The sequence below is a fragment of the Oreochromis niloticus genome, linkage group LG13 (genome assembly GCF_001858045.2).
Source record: "Oreochromis niloticus isolate F11D_XX linkage group LG13, O_niloticus_UMD_NMBU, whole genome shotgun sequence".
Classification (NCBI taxonomy): domain Eukaryota; kingdom Metazoa; phylum Chordata; class Actinopteri; order Cichliformes; family Cichlidae; genus Oreochromis; species Oreochromis niloticus.
Genome location: NC_031978.2, coordinates 32359647 through 32379648, shown reverse-complemented (window position 1 = coordinate 32379648; position 20002 = coordinate 32359647). Strand labels below are relative to the sequence as shown.

Sequence of the window (20002 nt, the reverse complement as noted above, 5' to 3'; positions counted from 1 at the left end):
TGTGTGTATGTATGAATGAAAACATGCTTGTGGTTTCAGAATAATCTGTTATATCTGTTAATGAGACATACCTTGGCTCATCCCACTGCCCACATTGTCAGAGGGGCTGAAGCCATTCTGTGTGGTCTGGGTGCCCAGGTCCACCATCTGGTGGAGGCGGAGCTTGCGGCAATAGATTGATGCTGCTTCAGGTTCTAAGGCAATGATCAGCTGCTCAGGGTTTTCCCGGGATACCAGACCAGACTAGACAAGAGCAGAATATGAACAACACATAACGCTTCAGCTTTAAAGGACAAGAAAATGTTTCTTTTGTCTTTTCAACTAACTTCTTCTACTGTGTCCACATGTAGTAAACACTGAGGTACCCTGTGTTTGCTGAATTATTAGTCACAACTGTACCTCACCTTTGACCCTGTGACAGGTGGGATCGCTTACAGCCCCCTGAGAAAATGGGTGGAACGACTGCTTTTCTTTTTCTTTTTAAATCTACAAGCTCCTCAGGTCTCTTATGCTTTGTCACAACTAAAATATTTACATTTAAAACCTTCCTCTTTTTAGTCTCACACTTTAACTGTTTCACAATATAGCGTATTTAGAAGTTTTTCTTCTGCTTATTCGTACATCACTACATCACTCCTGGAGAGAGCTGCCACAATTAAAAATCCACTGATCCCTAATAAAGCCTTTACAGACTGGTGTAAGTCACTAGACAAGCACATGGATTTTTAAAATAAAAACAAACCATCAAGAATAAAAGTTTAAAAACTCTACAAAAGCCAGATCACAAAGCTGGTCCAAGAACAAACACTCTGTGGAAACGTAACACTCTCTGATTTGCCTTTCATTAGCTTTAGCAGTAAGCACTGTAACTGGAATAAAGGTTTAGCATAAACACACCTCTCTGACAGACTCAGCTAACACCAACTTAGAACAATATATTGGCCAGAAAAAGAAAATACAGCCGCCCACCCCCACTAAGTAATGCAACTGATCAGTGGGGACCAGAGAGAAACAAAGTCATTGGTTTTTTGAAGAGGCAGAAGTTTCCTCCTGACTAATTTGATCACGCAGTAAATTTCTATATACATTGACACATAAGCAGTTTTTTGGTTTTCAGTTCATCAGAACAGTTTTCTTGGCAATGTATAAGGAAGTAAGGAGTATAAATGATGTATTTGCTTCCATATCTAACAAAGACATCATTTTAAATTGATTTCTCTTTCTAGTCCCTAAGAGGCACTGCTGGGTGAGGCTCTCCCTCAGTCTGGTTCTACTGGTGTTTTGTTCTTCTTATAGGGGAGTTTTCCTTCCCACTGTTGTTAAACACTGACTAATAGGTGTTTTGCACATGGTTTGATTATCTCTCTAACAATATGCCAAACTTTAAATACAGAGTTCATTGAGGTGCCTTGTGTTGTGAATCAGTACTGTAAGAATAAAACCGAACTGAAAATAAATCTTCAGACTACAGCTGTCCCAATTTAAATACAATAAAGTTCAATTAACAACTTTTTCTAATCACGGGATGCAACAGGCCAAGGAATGCAATGAATGCATAATATGGTGACTATACGACTATACTGCATTCAAGAGTCAAGAATGTGCTGTAACTAATGCAACACATTAGCTGTGATATAAAGCAGTGATTAAGAACTGCTGGTGAGGAATGACACTTGCAGTGTAACCACAGAACAGAAAATTGCAGCTGTTATAAATCACAGTCCACCAAAACAAAGATGAAAGTGATAAGAACGACTGTATCTCACATTTGTGTCATTATTCACATTTCTTTTAGTTTTCTTTCCTTACTTTATCTCATGGCTACTTTAAATGTACAAAATCAGCAGCTCTGCTTTAAACAGAAAGTCCAAAGAAGCTGCACTGAAGCAGTTAGAGAAGAAAGCCCAACAGCTTCAGTAGCTGATGAATTCTTTCTGATTCTCGTTCATTAACAGCAGGCCATATTCTCCTTTTCCTCGTCCATAGTCGAGCAGTAATTCTTTACTAGAAAGCAGTAATACTTTGAGCAGTAATAGAGTACTTTGAGTTAAAAAAAACCCTTTAAAGATAGTTTTAGGCTGATGCAAAAACTAGTACCTACTTGGATCGACTGAGCACGGTTTTCAGGGTTTCCATTAGGTCACAGTACCTGGTAGCAGCTACTAAAAAAGTACCTGGTACCAGGTACTTTTTTAGTACCAGGTTGGCTGGGGTTTCAAGCAATCCGAGCAGGTACTAAAATGTGACGTAGTTAGAGTGCATGCCACTGATTGGCTGGTCAGCTGTGTCACTAGATGAATCATGAGAGCGTCTCGTTCACAAAAATCAAAAACGCCATTTTTGAAACGCAGCAATGGGAGGAATGGTCCCTGAGTCTGACGACCGCGCAGCAGGTATATTCTTGCCTTGATGTCCACCTTTTTTGTGGCGTTTGTGTCACATATGAATTACATTGGAGGGTCACTCACTCACTCCTGAGAATCTACCCCTGGTTTGGTGCCAGGGTGGGGCCTCTGTATCCCTGTCCCAGGCAGGGTAAACTGGTCCTCTGATTTTGTCATCAAAGGAGGATTCTGACTGCTCTTAGTCAGGCCCTCACACAGGACCTGAGGTGTGAATTTTCTTAGACATCTTCTAAGTGAGGTGTTTTTGCCATGTCCAGCTGGCAGGATATAGATTCGGGACATGTTAGAGTGATTATATCTCTATGGTGACCTCAGTGTACCCCCAAGAAAAACTCCAGGAAGTGGCCAAGCAGAGAGAGGTCTGGGTATCTGTGATTAGATTCTAGCCCTTGTGACTGGGAACCCAGATAAGCAACAGAACATGGATGGCTAGATTTACAGGTATGAACAGAACGACACTCTACAGTACTTCTACTTAATGTTAAAATCACCATGAGATCCTATCTTCTTTCTCTAGTATGAAACACATTTGTGGGTGAGTGGGGTAGGAGTCTACCTTGTAGGCAGCTTCCCTCATGAACTGCTTTGCAGGCATTTTCCAGATGGCAGGAACTGTGATCACCCATCTAACATCACTGTTGTCAAACTCGCCGCCTGTCTGATCACTCAGCTCCTGTTGAAAGAACATTTAAACACGCCATTTAATCCTTATGCATTTCAGGTTTAACTGTGAGTTCATGCCATCAGTCAGAACCTCTGAGCTCAGAAGCAGTCATCTCTCTCTGATTGGTCCACTGTGCATGCTTTATCACTGTAGTACCCTTTAATTCACAATGTCACAAGTTTGTGAATTGTTTATGAATGGGCTTCAGGCTAAAGCTCAGTGTGTGCCCAACAGAATTACTAACATATTTCCATAAAAGCTGGGACACTACAATGCATAAAATTCAGAGTGAGATAATAAAATAGACCTGAAAGGATTTGCTAATCAATGGATTTTGGTTTGATTTAAATTCCACACATCTCCCAATGTTTGTCAGCAGAAGCTTAATCAAAGGAGAAAATATTACTTTGCATGAGTAAGAGAACAGAAAACATAATGCATTACCTTCAGTGCTTGTTCCTTAAAGAAAGCCAAAGCATAGGCAAAGATGTCCAGAGCTTTGACACGCTTCCCATTAGCTGCATGGAGGTCAGTGTTGATGGACAGGTTCTGATTGCAGAGAGAAGACATCACAGTCAATATATCACTGTTAGTATTTATTTCTATTCTCTTTGTGGATTGTCCACACACGTGTACTACCACACCACACCGTACAATCTACTCTGTCGAGTCAACGTGTCTCAATATGGAAATGGGCTGGCAACCATACATTCATAACGATCTGTCATCCATGACCAATTTAGACTCATCAGTTATTGTAACATGCATGAGTCACGGGGAAACATCCAAATTTGACAGCTGTGGTAAAAATCAGCAAGTGTCTGTCTGTGAAGTGACACCAAATATTCTGACACTGAAGGAATCACAGCCATTAGATGCACTCAGTTTCATAATGTATGTAAAAAAAAGGTCTCTATCGGATGCAACAAGATGTTTCAAGTAGCCACATATTTAAGCTCATGGTTGGCCGAATGCTAGTGGTCTTTTTTTTTCTATTTTTAAACTTCACATGGCTCACTTCTGTACCTGTACTTGCTGGGAAAAAAACAAACAGAAAGTGAAACATTTCTACATATCCCTATAAAGGGCCTATAACTCAGAAAACTCCTCATTATAAGAATATTGTAAAAAAAAAAATCAAGCTGATTATGAGAGACTCAGATGGAGAGACTCCCTGAATTTCCATGTAATGATCCCTTTACTTCAGTAACTGTTGACTGTGGTAGAAAAGTGTGTTGTAATTATGAGCAGTAACGGGCTCTGAGCCAAAAGCCATTGGCAGAAATACAGTGCACAGAAAAAAATATTTGCCCCCTGGTTATTTCTTTATTTTTTGCATTTCTCACACGTAATATTAGACAAAGTTGAACCAAGTTAATGCAAAATGGAATTTTTAAATAAGTTAAATAGAAGCTGTCTGAGAAAGTGAAGGAGGCTAAAGATTTTTCAGATATTTCAGTTATTGGCAGTTACTTCAGTTCATTCAAAATAAAATAAAGAATTTCATTCTGGAGTTTTTCAGTTTGTTAGTTCATTCCCCATCATCAAAAATGAACTAGAGTGTGATTAAAGTGGTGGGTGGGTTCTTTTACATTTTGAGAGAAGCCAATTGAGTCTAATAACAGATTAAATGCCATGTTGAGGCTGTCAATTTTAGCGTCTACATGGATGTTAAAATCACCCACAATAATGATTTTATCTGAGCTGAGCACTAAATCAGATAAAAAGTCTGAGAAATCAGAGAGAAACTCTGTGTAAGGCCCAGGTGGACGATAGATGATAACAAGTAAGACTGGTTTCTGAGTTTTACAGCTGGGGTGGACGAGGCTAAGCATCAGGCTTTCAAATGAATTAAAAGTCTGTCTTGGTCTTTGGTTGATTATTAGGCTGGAGTGAAAAATTGCTGCCACACCGCCCCCTCGGCCTGTGCTTCGAGGTTTCTGGTAGTTAGAATGACTCGGGGGTGTTGATTCATTTAAACTAACATAATCATCCTGCTGCAACCAGGTTTCTGTAAGGCAGAGTAAATCGATTTGTTGATCAATTATTAAGTCATGTACTAACAGAGACTTGGAGGAGAGAGACCTAATATTATTAAATATTTCACTGTTTTACTCTTTGGTTCAGATGTGGATGCTGTATTGTTCTTTCTTTGTGATTTTTTTATGTTTAAGTTGTTTATTGCTGGTTTTTAGTTTGTTTTTTGTCTGTTTGGGAGCTGACACAGTCTCAATGGAGATGGGTTTTTGGGGGGGTAGCAGGAGGAGAGAAGCTGCAGAGAGGCGTGTAAGACTGCAACTCTGCTTCCTGGTCCCAACTCTGGATAGTCATATTTTGGGGGGTTTAATAAATTGGTCCATATTTCTAGAAATGAGAGCTGCTCCATCCAAAGTGGGATGGATGCCGTCTCTCCTAACAAGACCAGGTTTCCTCCAGAAGGTTTGCCAATTATCTACGAAGCCCACATCGTTTCTGGGACACCACTCAGACAGCCAGCAATTTAAGGAGAACATGCGGCTAAACATGTCACTCCTGGTCTGATTGGGGAGGGGACCAGAGAAAACTACAGAGTCCGACATTGTTTTGGCAAAGTTACACACCGATTCAATATTGATTTTAGTGACCTCCGATTGGCGTAACCGGGTGTCATTACTGCTGATGTGAATTATGCTACAGGGGCCTGGCTAGCTATGGGTTTTCAAGGGTGCGAAGCCGAGTCTCCAATTCAGTAATCCTGGCCTCTAGAGCTGCAAATAGGCTACATTTGTTACAGGTATCATTACTGCTAAAGGAGGCAGAGGAGTAACTAAACATCTAACACAATGAGCAGGAAAGTGCCTGGGGGACAGGTGAAGAGGCCATGCTGCTAGCGAGTCGGCTACCAGCTAAACTAAGGTAGCGAAAGCCTAAAGAAACAGTAAGTGAATACTGTGGCTATAAATTAGTGTGTGAACACACAGAGTGTGCTTCAGAATTTGGATTTCCTCTACTATCACCGCCTTTCACCTGCCGAACCACTCACTCGGGTTAACGACTCTTCCCAATGGGAAAAAATGCTTATATGGGGTTTGGTTGAAGGGGCAGCAGCCTACACAGAGAAGCCCAGACCTGCCTCTCCACAGCCTATACAGGAGAACACTGACGCATTCGGACATATGCTCGGGTCCTCATTCTGTTGGCACATCTCACCCACTAGGTGCTCAGGTGACATTCTTATGAGATGCCCAAACCATCTCAACTGCTTCCTTTTGATGTGGAGAAGTAGCAGTATTACTCTAAGTCCTCTTGAATGACTAAGGAAGCCATCGACCCTTTGGAGAAAGCGCATTCCCACCACTTGTATCCACAGTCTCATCCTTTCCGTCACTACTCAAAGCTAATGACCAGGGTGAGGGTAAGGCTTCACCAACCGGGAGTGAGCACACCAACATTTTCTTGCTGAGGACCCATAGCCTCGGATTTGGAGGGGCTGATTCTCATTCCTACCATTTCACACTCCACTATGAACCAGTGCAAGCTAGAACCACATCATCTATAAAAATCACAGATGAGATTCTAAGGCCATCAAAGTGAAAGCCTTTAAAAATACTGGTGGTCGCCTGTTGATACACCTATGGCAGGGGTCGGCAACTGTGGGCACGCGTGCAGGTTAACTGATGGCACAACCATAGCTGGACTGGCCATCGGCCCACCGGGCAAATGGTGATTTTTCATTTTTACGGGTCGAAATTTTTTTTTTTTTTTTTGTAATGGTATAAACAATGAAAGGTGGTGGATTGTCCAGATGCTGGTCGATGTGTAAAAATAACTCAGTTGTTTGGTGGTGGCTGTGGCGGAGCTTCCACAGAGGCCAGCAGGTGGATGAGGGAAGGGGAGGCAGGAGGAGGAGAGACCCGAGGCGGCCGCCGGTCCGAGTGTCAGGTGAACTGAACTTCAGGTAAGAAGTTATGACCTGCAGTCTATCTGGGTCAGATATAAACCAAGTTTAGGTGGAGTTTATTTTCGTTGTGCTGACTTTTTACCATCAGTTACAATAACTCGTACTGCGTGCTAGCTAGCTTGATGGAGTTTCTATACTGCTGGGTGGGTGCTGTGATGTTACTAGTAGTGAACTTTATTTTATTCATAAGGTTAGTTAGTAGAGTTTCCAACCATCGTCCCGGAATTGTCCCGTATTCAGAGAAAATATGACGCGTTTCGTATTGAGCTGCAAAGGAACAGTTTGTCCCGTACTTCAGGTAGGATGGAAAAAGACACAAAGCTGGAGTTATTCTGTCTTTACGCTGCAGTTGTTTCTTCTCCTCTCATTCTCTCCCCTCCCTCTCCTGTTGCTACTTCAATCATGAAACGATCAATGATCAGCTGATCAGCTTTTCTCTCTTGTTTATTTATCGCCCACTTTGCGCCAGAAAGAGGAAACCAGCGGATGTCGCGCTAAACAACAGCAGCACGTTTAAGCTTGATCACCTGTTGTTAGAATTTATTTAATAATAATTTCTAGTATCAGCTGATGTTTGCTGGAGCCACAGCTGTAAAGCTGCTGGTCATGATGTCGGTTTGGTTATCTGGTGAGAGGGAAACATGAAGATGAAACCAGGAGATGTCCTTACTGAATCATCAGAGCTGAACAGCTGATGGAGAAACAGGTTTACCTTTTAGGTGACATGAATGAGTTGAAGGGAAGTTATGAACTGTTTCTGAGAGACAAATAACACCAGGATCCTTTTCTACATAGCTGACAGCTGGTAACTGTGCAGGGGCGGATCTAGCAAAGTTTAGCCAGGGGGGCCGATAGGGCATGAACAGGGAAAAGGGGGCACAAAGAAATACTTTTCTTTCTTATTCTCATTTAAAATGTCTAGCTTTTAATAAATAATTATCTGAATCTTACACCCAAAGTTTTAATCTGATGGATCTGAAAATGTATAGTCCATTATAAGTCCATTACTGTATATAGTAACTGTTAAGTCTAATATACCCTAGTAAGCTATAGTACTTTTTCCTTTGGGAAGGTACCATCTGTGCAGTCTGCAATTCTGTAGAAGAAAGATGTTGAATCTATTTAATTATTCTTGAAAAATTATTTATTTATTTTATTTATTATTATTATAATTTATTTCTGTGCATTTTCTTTTTCACACTGCATCAAATTAAAGTTGATTACGTCGATTAAGCATCATGAAGTGGAGGGTGGTTCCCTATTTTTTTTTTTGCTGGGAGTTTGCAACCATATTAGTGAGGTTAAGTACTGTAAAATACCAGAATAGGAAGGATGGAGTTTTTAAGTTTATTAGATTGATCAGTGTTGCTGAACTATGAAATATTTTGGGTGCAGTGTGTTTTTTACATACAGGTATAACAGAATAGTTTCAGTGTTGTTGTTTATTTAGACTGGAGTATGAACTTATACAAAATGCAGCAAGATATTAAAAAAACAGTTTTATTGATTAAAACACACACTATATCGGATTCATACCGGTATCGGCAAATATCCAAATTTATGATATCGGTATCGGTATCGGACATAAAAAAGTGGTATCGTGCCATCTCTAATCAAGACGGGGGAAAATGCTCATCACTGCACTGTACCTCCCACACTGGCAAGAAACAGAAACCCTCAGGAGCATGCTGCAATATTAACTTGCCCAAACAGCAGGACCGTCACATTTTCCATCAGCTGAGACAGTCACTGACTGATGATGATGGAGTGTGCCTGTGCAGATCCTGCCCGGAAGACAAGTGACCTAACAAGCTGCTATACTCATGATGTAATGTGTGTATATACTATGTGCTGGGCAAAATGCTGAACAATGAATTACTCTGAATTCCTCTGTTTTTGAATATTAGTGTGTGATTTTGTATGCATAGAATAATGCTAAAGACTAGCTATCCTTACTGTGAAGCAGTATGAGTGGTCAGAAAGACTAGAAAGTAAAATTTAATGTCAATATCCTTACTGCAGTGGTGTGGAGCTTCATCTTGAATTTTTCAAGGTAAAGCCAGTGTTTGGATTCGCTGGGGTCCAGGTCGTGGTAGAAGTCACGAGCCGCATAACCAAAACTGTGGAATTTTCTGTCTGGAGTGAGAAGGATGGTGGTCGGTGTCTTCTGATTGGATACACCGGGGTCCCCACCCTCCCAACGCCTGGAAAGAAAGACAGTTATCAATACATGTGCAATAAATCTATCTGCTTTTAAGTGAATAAAGTAGCTAAACTTTTTAACGATTGTCACAAATGTTGGGTAAGGATTGATTATTCAGGAAGAATTAAGCATCATTCCACAGTTCATGGTAAACTTGTAAACAAACCTTTGAAATTCAAACCATTCTTTAAGTTCTCTGAGAAAGGCCTTATGAACCCACTGGCTCACTAAATTGCCCCAGCACTTATGGAAAAACAGAGGACTTCTATTATTAGGGCCCTATTGTTCCTGCTCCTCTAAACCTTAAAGTGTGAAGGTCCTATTGTAATCACTCTGTTTTATTTTCTGTCTTTAATTGCCTTTTTGAAGGATTTAACATACTGACAAACTCATTAAATTTTGCACATGCCTCACACCTGTTCAAAGTTTTTTTATTATAAATTACGATTTTGCCATTACCAGTCATTGTACTTTTGCGAAGGGATTTTATCGGATCAGCTTCATACTTGGTCAGTCTAAAGCACAGCCCCTGAACACATTTCAACTGATTTATTTGACAGAAGGCACAGAGCCACCTAGTGGGAACAATAAATGCCATGTTTTACACTTTGGGGCACAGTTTTGAGGTGGTTGACCCCAGCACCTTGAAAATTGTCCAGGAAAGCCTTAAGGAGTTGGTCTTTGGTCACAAATTTTCATCAGAGGGCATGACTTATCCTCCGAGGTTGAGCCCATCCACCTCAAAATCACTCAGAATCACCCAAATCAATCAGAATGGGAACGCTTATCATTTCCACAATTGCTATATTTAGTATTTTTAGACCTCTTTCCCTGTTTCAGTAAAGCCCTCACCAGTGACTCTGGTCTCTCCCCTGGTCCTGTGATTAAGTCTCCTGAGAAAAAGATTAAATAAACCTTGCATTCCTTCCCATCTGTTCAGTCTGCTTTTGGGTCCACCTTTTCCCCTTTGACCTTCGGACATATCCAAGCTAAATGCATACAAGTGTTTTCATTTTCCTTTATATATTCTTTCTGCAGCGACTGGTTCTACTGGGGGACCAGCAGAATTTGGGTACAAGTACAGATCACACTTTTTTCTGCTGTTTGTAAATGCCAACAGGCAACGTTGGTGCAGCTTGGAAAAATAAATGTAATCCCTGGTGGCGACTAGTCTAGTCAAAGTGCTGTTCAGCTGTTACGGCTCTCGTAATACATGCATACAGTTTTAAACACAGTAATTATTGTGTCTCTAAGTCAAGGACCTTAGAGGTTTAATGGTCATTCCAACACATGTACTCAAAGTTGAAAAGTGCTTGGTTTTTTTATTTATTTATTTTTAGTTTTCACAAAATGTATTTTATTGGTGTTTTCATACGATTTTTAGGTGCCAGGAAAAAAATGCCAATCTTTTTGTATCTCTTTGTGTAATAAGCAAAGTTGTGGTTACAACTCTATAGAAATAGATTCATAGTAGCCTATTTAAATCCTTTTTAGCCAGACCACCAACAACAAGCCTGCCCATACTCATTTGAGCCTGCCCTCACATGATGGTAATGTCACGTGTGATTAGGGATGGGTATCGAAACCCGGTTCTTGTTGAGAACCGGTTCCCACTGTTTCAATTCCTTGGAATTGTTTGCCATTTTTGCAAACGATTCCCTTATCGATTCCAGTCCCCCCGAATGACATCACCACGTTGCGGAGCGTCATTTACCTGGCAGGGCGCCTAAGCGGCTCAAACGCTCAAAAGTTTGGTTATACTTTACGAGAACGGATGACAACAGGGCAACTTAGTATTTTAAATCTGTTGTTACAAACCTGGGTTTTAAGATGGACAGTGATTTTAAATTAGACAGTCAAATTAGGGCTACTGTCAAGTCCAGTTTTTATCATTTAAGGCGCTTGGCAAAGATAAGACCTATTTTATCCAGGCCGCATCTTGAAACGGTAATCCATACTTTTATTTCATGTCGTCTAGATTACTGTAATGCACTGTATTGTGGAGTTAGTCAGCATCTTCTCTCTCGTCTGCAGTTGGTCCAGAATTCTGCTGCACGACTTTTAACCAAAACTCGTAAAAGAGAGCACATAACTCCCATCCTGGCTTCACTCCATTGGCTGCCTGTATATCTTAGAGTTCATTTTAAAATCCTCATGTTTGTGTTTAAATGTTTAAACGGTCTTGCCCCAACTTACCTCTCTGAGCTTCTGCATCCTTACTCACCCCCCAGGTTTCTCAGGTCAGCTGACAAGCTGCTCCTGGAGGTACCCAGGTCCAAGAGGAAGCTCAGAGGGGACAGGGCCTTCTCTATTGCTGCTCCTAATCTGTGGAACAATCTGCCCCAGCACATTAGAGAGGCCCCTTCACTGTCCACTTTTAAAACACATCTTAAAACCCATTTTCACTCCTTGGCATGTGACACAGTCTGACCCTGATTTGATTGATTTTATTGTTTTGATCTGATGTGCTGATTTTATTGTTTTAACTGTAATTCTCATCATCATTTTTTATACTATTTTATTATTGTCTTTGCTATTTGTGCTAATTTTATTTATTTTAATGTCATTTTAATAATCATTTTTATATATATATTTTATTTATTTTATATTATTATTATTCTTATTTTTTAACATGTTTAATGTATCATTTTGGCATGTCAAGTGTACAGCACTTTGTGTTCAGCTGGGGGCTGATCTGAAAGTGCTATATAAATAAATTGCTTGCTTGCTTGCAACTTGCAATACTTGCAAAGTAGATATTTCATTTAAGGGAGGAAACACTACGAATATGCAAAAGCATTTGCTCACAAAACACACGATGACCTTAAATGAATGTCGTGTTTATAATTCCGCTCCGGACTCGTGAATCTCAACCCAGCAGCAGCGGTAACGTTTGCACGTCCTCTCCCTTTAATGCGGCAGGTAAATAATGTGGGGATCAGGGAAATATTTTACTGATGTTTAGGCATATTGGCACCCAATTAGCCTGTATTACAGGTGCAGTTATAACCACTTTAAACTGTTGAGTTGACCTTATAATCTTAAATGCTTTTGAATGCTTTTTATAATCTTAAATGTTTATGTGCAGATTACATTACTTATAAAAGAAAGGCCTAACTCTGAGTACACTCTGTGCCAAAGTAGACAGGAAGTGCAGGCTTTTGAGCGTACTTGTGAAAGTGAAACTAAAGCAGAATCTAAGTGTAAGTTACTTTGAGGAGCTGTTTGGATGATGCTATTTGAATAACTAGGTTATTCATTATTGTCTTCTATTAACATTTATTCAACAGATTACATATACATAGTTTCAGTTAGGTTATTACACATATGAGAGTGGCTTCTGTCTCTCTGTTTGGTAAAAGGTTATGGGCAGAGGTGCGAGGTGAGACAAAGTGCAGCTGAGGTCGAGACATACACACACAGACACACACAGTAGATAGACTCACTTATAGGTGAAAGTTTAATCATATTCTGCTTGTGACTGCAAAATTGTGCCTGCAAAAGAACAGTTTGTTGCAGAATGTGCGTCTGCTGTTCCAGACATAAGCGAAAGTGGGTAGTTCGACAGGAAGCATCTGCCGTCGAGATGGAGACAATGTTCTTTTTAATTGTGTCACAAGTTGTCAACAGAACATTTGTGGTTTTAACTTGCATGTATTGTATCGGATGACGTATGAGGGGGCATCGGTAAATATACCCTGATGTTATAAAACCATTCCTGTGTAGTTATTGGGCGGAGATCCACAGCTGAGATTGTGCAGTGTACATCTCCCCATGCGTGTTCATTAAAAATCATCGTTTGACTCCACCCGGCCGGATCAGTGTTGTTATTTGGATTTCCTCCTATATCCCTCCTTAATATTTGAACCCTAACAATAATCAGCTAACAGTGTATATTATGTTAGCGCGATCTGCCTTATTACAAAACCTGCCATTACTGTGCATTTAGGTGACCATGATGAGACAGACAGAGTCTGGCTGGCAGTTCTCGCTGCAGTCTACCGGTAGCGTCTCCTTTCAGGCCAGGATAGACGAATGTCACCGAGCAGTGACTAAGTTTGTGGTCAAAGGCTTGCACCCATTTGCCCCGATTTTCGGTAAGTGAATGTGTTTAATTGTAGGCAGGGACATTACTGGATATTCTTGTGTAATTGCTACAGAATAATTTATGTTATACTTTGTTATTGCTACAGAAGAATATTTATTTTATTATTTTACATTTACAATTTTTCCCTGGGGACCCTGTGACACCCCATTGAAGAGCCGTAGGCTGTGGATCTCTTAAGATCTCACTGTTGGGTTTGTAAGGCCATGTTACTTCTAAATTTCTATCTTGTTCAAAGAGAAGATATAAAACAGTTCTAAGCTAATCGACCTTAGTGTTCTCCTTTTTTAAAAAATAAGAATCAATAAAGAATCGAATTGTTAAACAGAATCGAAAATGGAATCGAAATCGTGAAAATCTTATCAATACCCATCCCTACGTGTGATATAGGATTTCTTCAAAGGTCCGTACTGTTTTGTTTGACTTCTGTGTATTCAGTAACACATATAGAATTATGTGGTAAACAAGCTAAAATATGTTTTGTATCTGATTCTTAAAAGTAATCATTGTTTCCAGTTTACCTCATTAAAAGGGAATTTCTTGTCTTCTGGCTGCGTCTTCTCTGTTTAATTCAATTTTCTTGTGCTAGGGTAGTGTTTGTATATAACAAATAGCCCTATTCAAATAATAATTACTTAGTACTTAGTAATATTATTTACTTATAGAACAACTCCACCAAATTAAACAGAAATTAAACAGAAATCACAGGTTACATCTACCCAAGGACAAGATCAGTAAGTCCAGAAAAGTTCAAGAGCTGTGAAAAAAAATCCATTCAGGCTAAAAGATGCAGAAGATATTCAACATTTCAAAATGAATTTAATATATCAAAATGTTAAAGACTTGGTGAATGTTTTATCTGAACTTTTAACTGTGTTTGTTTATCAAGTTTTGTGATTTATTCTCTTTCACGCATAGCTCTCTGTTTCTTTTTTGGGGGTAAGTACGTATGTAATTTTGAGGGACATTCAACATCTTCTATAAACCTTTGTATTAAACTGAAGACATTTCACTGTGTTGTTGTGGAGTTACGACCTGACCATCATCATAATAAAACTCCTTGTATTGTTACTTTTAATATTTCATTAACACATAATGAAATGCACGAATTTATTATGTCTTAGTTTTACACGGCTTTGCTTCAAAGCTGACAATCCAGTATCCAGAAATATTTATAACTTTCTAATATGAAGTTGTGCTTCCAAAAATTCTGGAGTCTGCCAGTGCCAAGCTTTAAGCGTCCTAAAAGATGCACGTATAGAATCATTTGACAATCGGAGGTGACTTCCTGCTTGAGCTTTCACATTCACAAGATTTTCAGAAAACATAACCTCTGACCTTGACCTTGAGTACAAGACTCACCCGAGACCTGGTAGCGTCTCCCCAACAAAAATTGGTCCTGGGTAAGAGGTTTTCATAGGAAGCTGGAAGTCACTCATCCAAGGGACTTCCAGTGTTCCTCTCTCTCCAGGATGTGTACATCCTTATCACTAAAAGACTGGCCACTAAAGAAGTCACTTTGATGAGCAACGAAACATTTCTCCCAGATGCAGAGAACTGAGCATGCATCAAGACACCTGGTGGTGCATTGGATCAGGTAGCTGGGGAGAGTCCTGGACAGACCAAGCATAGCATACCTAAACGTATAGTGATGGTATCATAAGGAGATCTGGAGTGGTGTCTCTGGACTGACAGACTGGGGTGACAGTTCCTATCTTTGAATAAGGGCCTGGAGTATGTGCTCCAACTACAGGGGACCACACTCTAAGGCTCTCTGAGAAAGTCTATGCCAAGGTGCTGGAAAGAAGAGTTTGTCAGACCTTGGATACAAGAGGAACAATCCAGTTTTCATTCTGGTTGTGGAACACTGGACCAGTTCAAAAGGATAATCGAGGTAGATTGCCCAACTCTCTACATGTGTTTTGTTAATATGGAGAAGGCACTCGACAACATCCCTCAGAGTATCCTGATGGGGTGTTTTGGGAGTATGGGATGGCCAGCACGTTGCTACGATCTCTGTACAATGTTCCCACTGGATGTTGGACTTCACCAGGGCTGCCCATTGTCACTGATTTTTCATGACGGATTTCTAGGCATAGCAAGTTGGTGGAAGGGTTCCACTTTGGTAGCCTCAGAATCTCATCTCTACTCTTTGCAGATGATGTGGTTCTGTTGTCTGCATCAGGTGGTTGACTCCAGCTCACTTTGGAGCACTTCACAGCCGAGTGTGAAACAAAAGGAATAACAATCAGCATCAAATAATTCCAAGACTATGGTCCTCACTATGGTCCTATGGTCCTATGCCCACTCCAGGTCAGGGACGAATTGCTGCGCCAAGTGGAGGAGGTCTTCTTCACAAGGGGTGAGGGGATAAGGAGACTGACAGATGGATTGGGATGGATGTACCAGTCTGTCTTGGTGAGGGGGGCACAAAAAGTAAGCTGTTGATTACAGAGCTCAAGCATTCGAGCTTTGTATAGTGACTGAAAGACCGAGATCATGGATACAAGCAGCAGAAACAAAGTTTCTCTGAAGGGTGGCTGGATTCTCCCTTAGAGATAGAGTGAGGGGTTCAGGCGATTGAGAGGGGCTCAGAGGTGCACCTCCACATGAAAAGGAGTCAGTTCAGGTGGTTTGGGCATCTGATTAGGATGTGTGCCTCCTTGGTGAGATGTTCGTGGCATGTCTCAGTGGAAGGAGGCTTCAGGGCAGACCCAGGACATGCTGAGGGGATCTCCCAGTTGTCCTGGTCTTCTCCCAGATAAGCTATGGAAGGTGGCTGGGGAGAGGGAGGTCTGGGCTTCTGGTTTAGGCTGCTGCCCCACAACCTGGCCCCGATAGGTGGAAGAAAATGGATGGCACCTACGGTACCAACATGAAAATCCTAGGTGACTTCCTTTTTAAGTTATCACCTCTAGGTCAGACATACATATATACATATACATCTATATATTAGGAATGTGCGTTACTAGTCGACTAGCCAACTAATCGGCATAATTGTCACTAGTCGATACAAGACTTACTAGTCATTTAATCTAATTGTTAAAATTTTAATTGATGCCCAATGCCAGTAAATTATTGTGTCTGGTGCCTTCTGCCCCAGATGGTGCATCATTGTTGAGAAACACCATAAATCTGTTTATCTGGGCTTGATCTTTTTGTTAACACTATTAGAATGAGATTGTGGATACAAATGGAGGAAGCTAGCTTTCTCCGAGAGGTGAATAGGCTGTCCCTTAGAGATATGATGAAGAGTTCAGTCATTCAGGGGCTTAGAGTAGAGCCTTTGTTGTCTGAAGTATAATGTTGATAATACATGATGTGCGGTACCCCATGAGACATTATTGAAGAATTGTGATAAATGGTTAAAAGAATCCTTTTTTGACACTCAATATTGCATTCACCAGTATTCAGTGTAACAGCATTTTGTTGAATTGCCTGTTGATTATTTTTCATTAATGATGATTTTACTAGCAATGAATTGGAAAGTAGCAATGCTATTCAAATTGCTAGTTGTAATGACTACAGCCATTAGAGACAGACGACCTATGTGCGCACAGTCTCACTGATTAAACTCCAACAGGCAAACAAAAGCAATGTTTTTACCTTTAAGCTGGATGTTCATCATGAAAAGAATCTCTTAAGAAATTCTGTGCACAATCGATTTAACATTAAAAAGTAACTTCAAGTTTATATTCTTCCTCCTTTTGTCCGTGTTTTGCTGACACTTTTCTGTGTCACGTGTCCAATTAGCTAAATTTAGTCAAAACTCAGCTTGTGTTTTCATTTGCCTACCAGAACATCTTGCTTCAGCCTTGGTGATAAAAGATGGTTTTTTAATTTTTGTTCACAATCAGCCGAACTGATGAAACACCACCAGCCCACCATCACATTCCACCTCAGTTTCCGTTGCAGTGTCAGCCTACCTCATGGTGTGAATGCACTCTGGTTCCTTAGCAAAGGCATAAGCATAACCGCTAGACGTGGTGCCAAAGTCAATGGCAACTACGACCACAAAGGAGGGCCCTGACGGTACCTGGTCTGTATCATTCTGCTGTGCACAAAGAGGAACAGACAGTTTGATGGTGTTAGGACATATGATGAGTTCAAAACAACCAATCAATATGTGTAAATAAAAAATAATAACATAAAAATGGTAAAGACATATCACAGGTTAGTAAATATCTGCAGGATGTTCAGTGTTCACTTTGAATGGCACAATGATGATGGAGACTGCAGTTTTATTTCTGCATTTACTCAGTCTTGGTATCCTGCTGTTATGTAACATATATGAGTGAAGACATAAATGAAGAGCAGACTGGCCAGACTGTCTTTACCTAACAGTTTGTAAGGACTTTGCTGTTACTGCTGTAGAATACATTAAATAGACCATGACTCTCCAAAGCCAGGTGTTGTGGTACAAAGGTAATCAGATTACCAGAATGACAAGAACAATTTGAGAAACAGGAGAACAAATGTGTCAGATCACACTTGTCCTGTAGGAACAATAATTACAAACATGAACACATGACAGAGAGTCACCTGAGTGTGTGAAGGAGAGAGAGGTGTAATTCCAGGGTCGCCCATGCTCTTTGCTGGAGAAGGATCAGCCATTGCATCTGTACATGAAGACAGTAAAATATTTATTATGTAGTCCTACGGTGCAGTTCATTTTCTATTGATTTTTTATTTAAAGTGACACGTTGTCGTGTCATTTTTAAAGCATGTCTTTAACATTAGTTGAACATCAGTAGGAAATGTATTCCTTTTATAGAGAAGCATTTTGTCATTTTATGCACCTTGTTTTTATGCCGTGCATTTGTGCAGCTGTAAGCTTTTGCTACTGTGTAGTGACCAAGGACTACAGATCTGCAGGTCATCATTTATACATCTATATGCAGTGTTGGGGAATAACGGAATACATGTATCGGTGTTACGTATTAAAAATACAAAATATGAGTAACTGTATTCTGTTAAAGTTACCGTTTAAAATGGTGGTATTCAGTGCCTGTATCTCAATCTTGTGCCCCATGTCACCTCTACTTGCAGCCCGCATAATGACGTGAAGAAATATTTTGTAAAGTATAATTCAAAAAATTATTTAATATGAAGGCAATAGGCAGAGTGTTACAGGCATAGCATGTATGAAGCATGTAAATATAATAATAACCACTGCAGCCAAGAAGAGTGCCTGATGAGCCCAGCTGTAAGTAAGCTGTTAAGACTCGACTGTACACTGTGTTCGTGTTTTCCTCCGGAAAAATAAGTTCCGTTGGAGCCTTTCAACGCCTCTCTCTGTCTCTCGCTAGCAAAGTTGACCCAGACAACAAAGTAAAGCTAGTTTTCGTCTACGAGCCCGACACGAACCCGACGTATTAGCCAGAGGTCCCTTTACTACAATTCGGAGCCGCAGACCTGTTTTATATACGGGTGGAATAGTTTTCTATACGAGAACGTGCAGCCTTACCTAATGTCCACCTGTTACTCATTTTATATTAAGATTTAAAAATCTAGCTGGTATTGGTATGGCGAGTAGCCTTCAGTAATAGTAATAAATCACACAGCAATAGTACATCCATGTAGTTGTAAAAAGCTTGATAATAAGCTTGATAAGTAATTCAAAGTATTCAGAATGCGTTACAAAATACATTTTGGGGCATGTAATCTGTAATCTGTAGTAGAATACATTTTAAAAGTAACCTTCCCAACACTGTCTATATCATATAGAGCTAGTTTAAATGAACATTTTTATGATAAGTGTTCCCTTTCTTCCCTGCTCATCTTTTTTTATCCCAAACTAAAACATTTAATCTATCTTCTTGTATCTTCTGACCTTTCAAATTACCCACAAACGAGCCTCCAAGGCTGAGGCCATAAGCACTCTTTTTTAAACGTTACATTCTTGGAGACAACCATTCATTCATCTACAAAAATAACATGCACACCATGCTTCCTGCATCAGTCGACTCCTGGCTGACTGATACAAGACGTTCAAATCTGCGATGCAGCCATGCTCCTGTTATGGTACAACTTTTAGATATTATTTTATTTAAAAATGACAGACTTATATTTACTTAGTAATTAATACTTAATTAAACCTGAAAATAAACTTCCTGTTCCACTATTAGCGGGGGTGTCTTTAATCCTGATCTCAGTGCATCCAGATGGCACCATAATTCAAAGGGCAATGCTAACAGAAACCTAGCTTAAGCACTACCTTAAATTAGCTCCACACTTTAAGCACAATACTGCGATAAACAGAACAAATTGTTATCAAGGTCAGCTGACTAAAGATGCCCATGGTCACACTGACTGTTTTTCTTGAACACATGTACAGATGATAAGGCTCTGAAACTAAGACATGCTGCTTGCATAGTTGGTAATGGCAGCACCAAAAAATGACCCAGAACACCAAAGAAAACCATGTTCCTCCGCAGGCTGCTGACCATGAACTCTGTAAATGGCCCAGAAGTGAAAGGATGCTGCTTTGTGGGTGTCAAGCAGCCAAATGACAACATTTTCTGTGTGGAAAGTGCAGAAAATGTCTGTTACACCTGTCTTCAAAACAAAATGACATTTCAGTAGAATAGGAGATTGTCTACCCATTTGCTTCCATCATTTTCATTAGTCTGGCTTAATAACCTTCAGTGAAAGTGTTCTTTGAATGCATACAATAATAATACTC

At 40.2% G+C, this 20002-nt stretch overlaps 1 protein-coding gene across 5 annotated transcripts in view; it reads right to left on the bottom strand.

Moving 5' to 3' along the window:
• The window catches only part of hspa12a (heat shock protein 12A), a 100309-nt gene that overhangs the window by 24470 nt on the left and 55837 nt on the right, over positions 1-20002 (bottom strand). For 3 of the 5 annotated variants that reach the window (XM_025897430.1, XM_005459511.4, XM_005459508.4), the window contains exons 2-7: positions 17860-17936; positions 17244-17371; positions 9027-9213; positions 3514-3618; positions 2962-3078; positions 72-243 (exon numbers count right to left, since the gene is read on the bottom strand). In XM_025897430.1, the coding sequence (XP_025753215.1) occupies positions 72-243; positions 2962-3078; positions 3514-3618; positions 9027-9213; positions 17244-17371; positions 17860-17936 (786 nt within the window). The remainder of the gene's footprint in view (positions 1-71; positions 244-2961; positions 3079-3513; positions 3619-9026; positions 9214-17243; positions 17372-17859; positions 17937-20002) is intronic. The other 2 variants (XM_005459509.4, XM_003455006.5) reach the window with 1 other exon arrangement.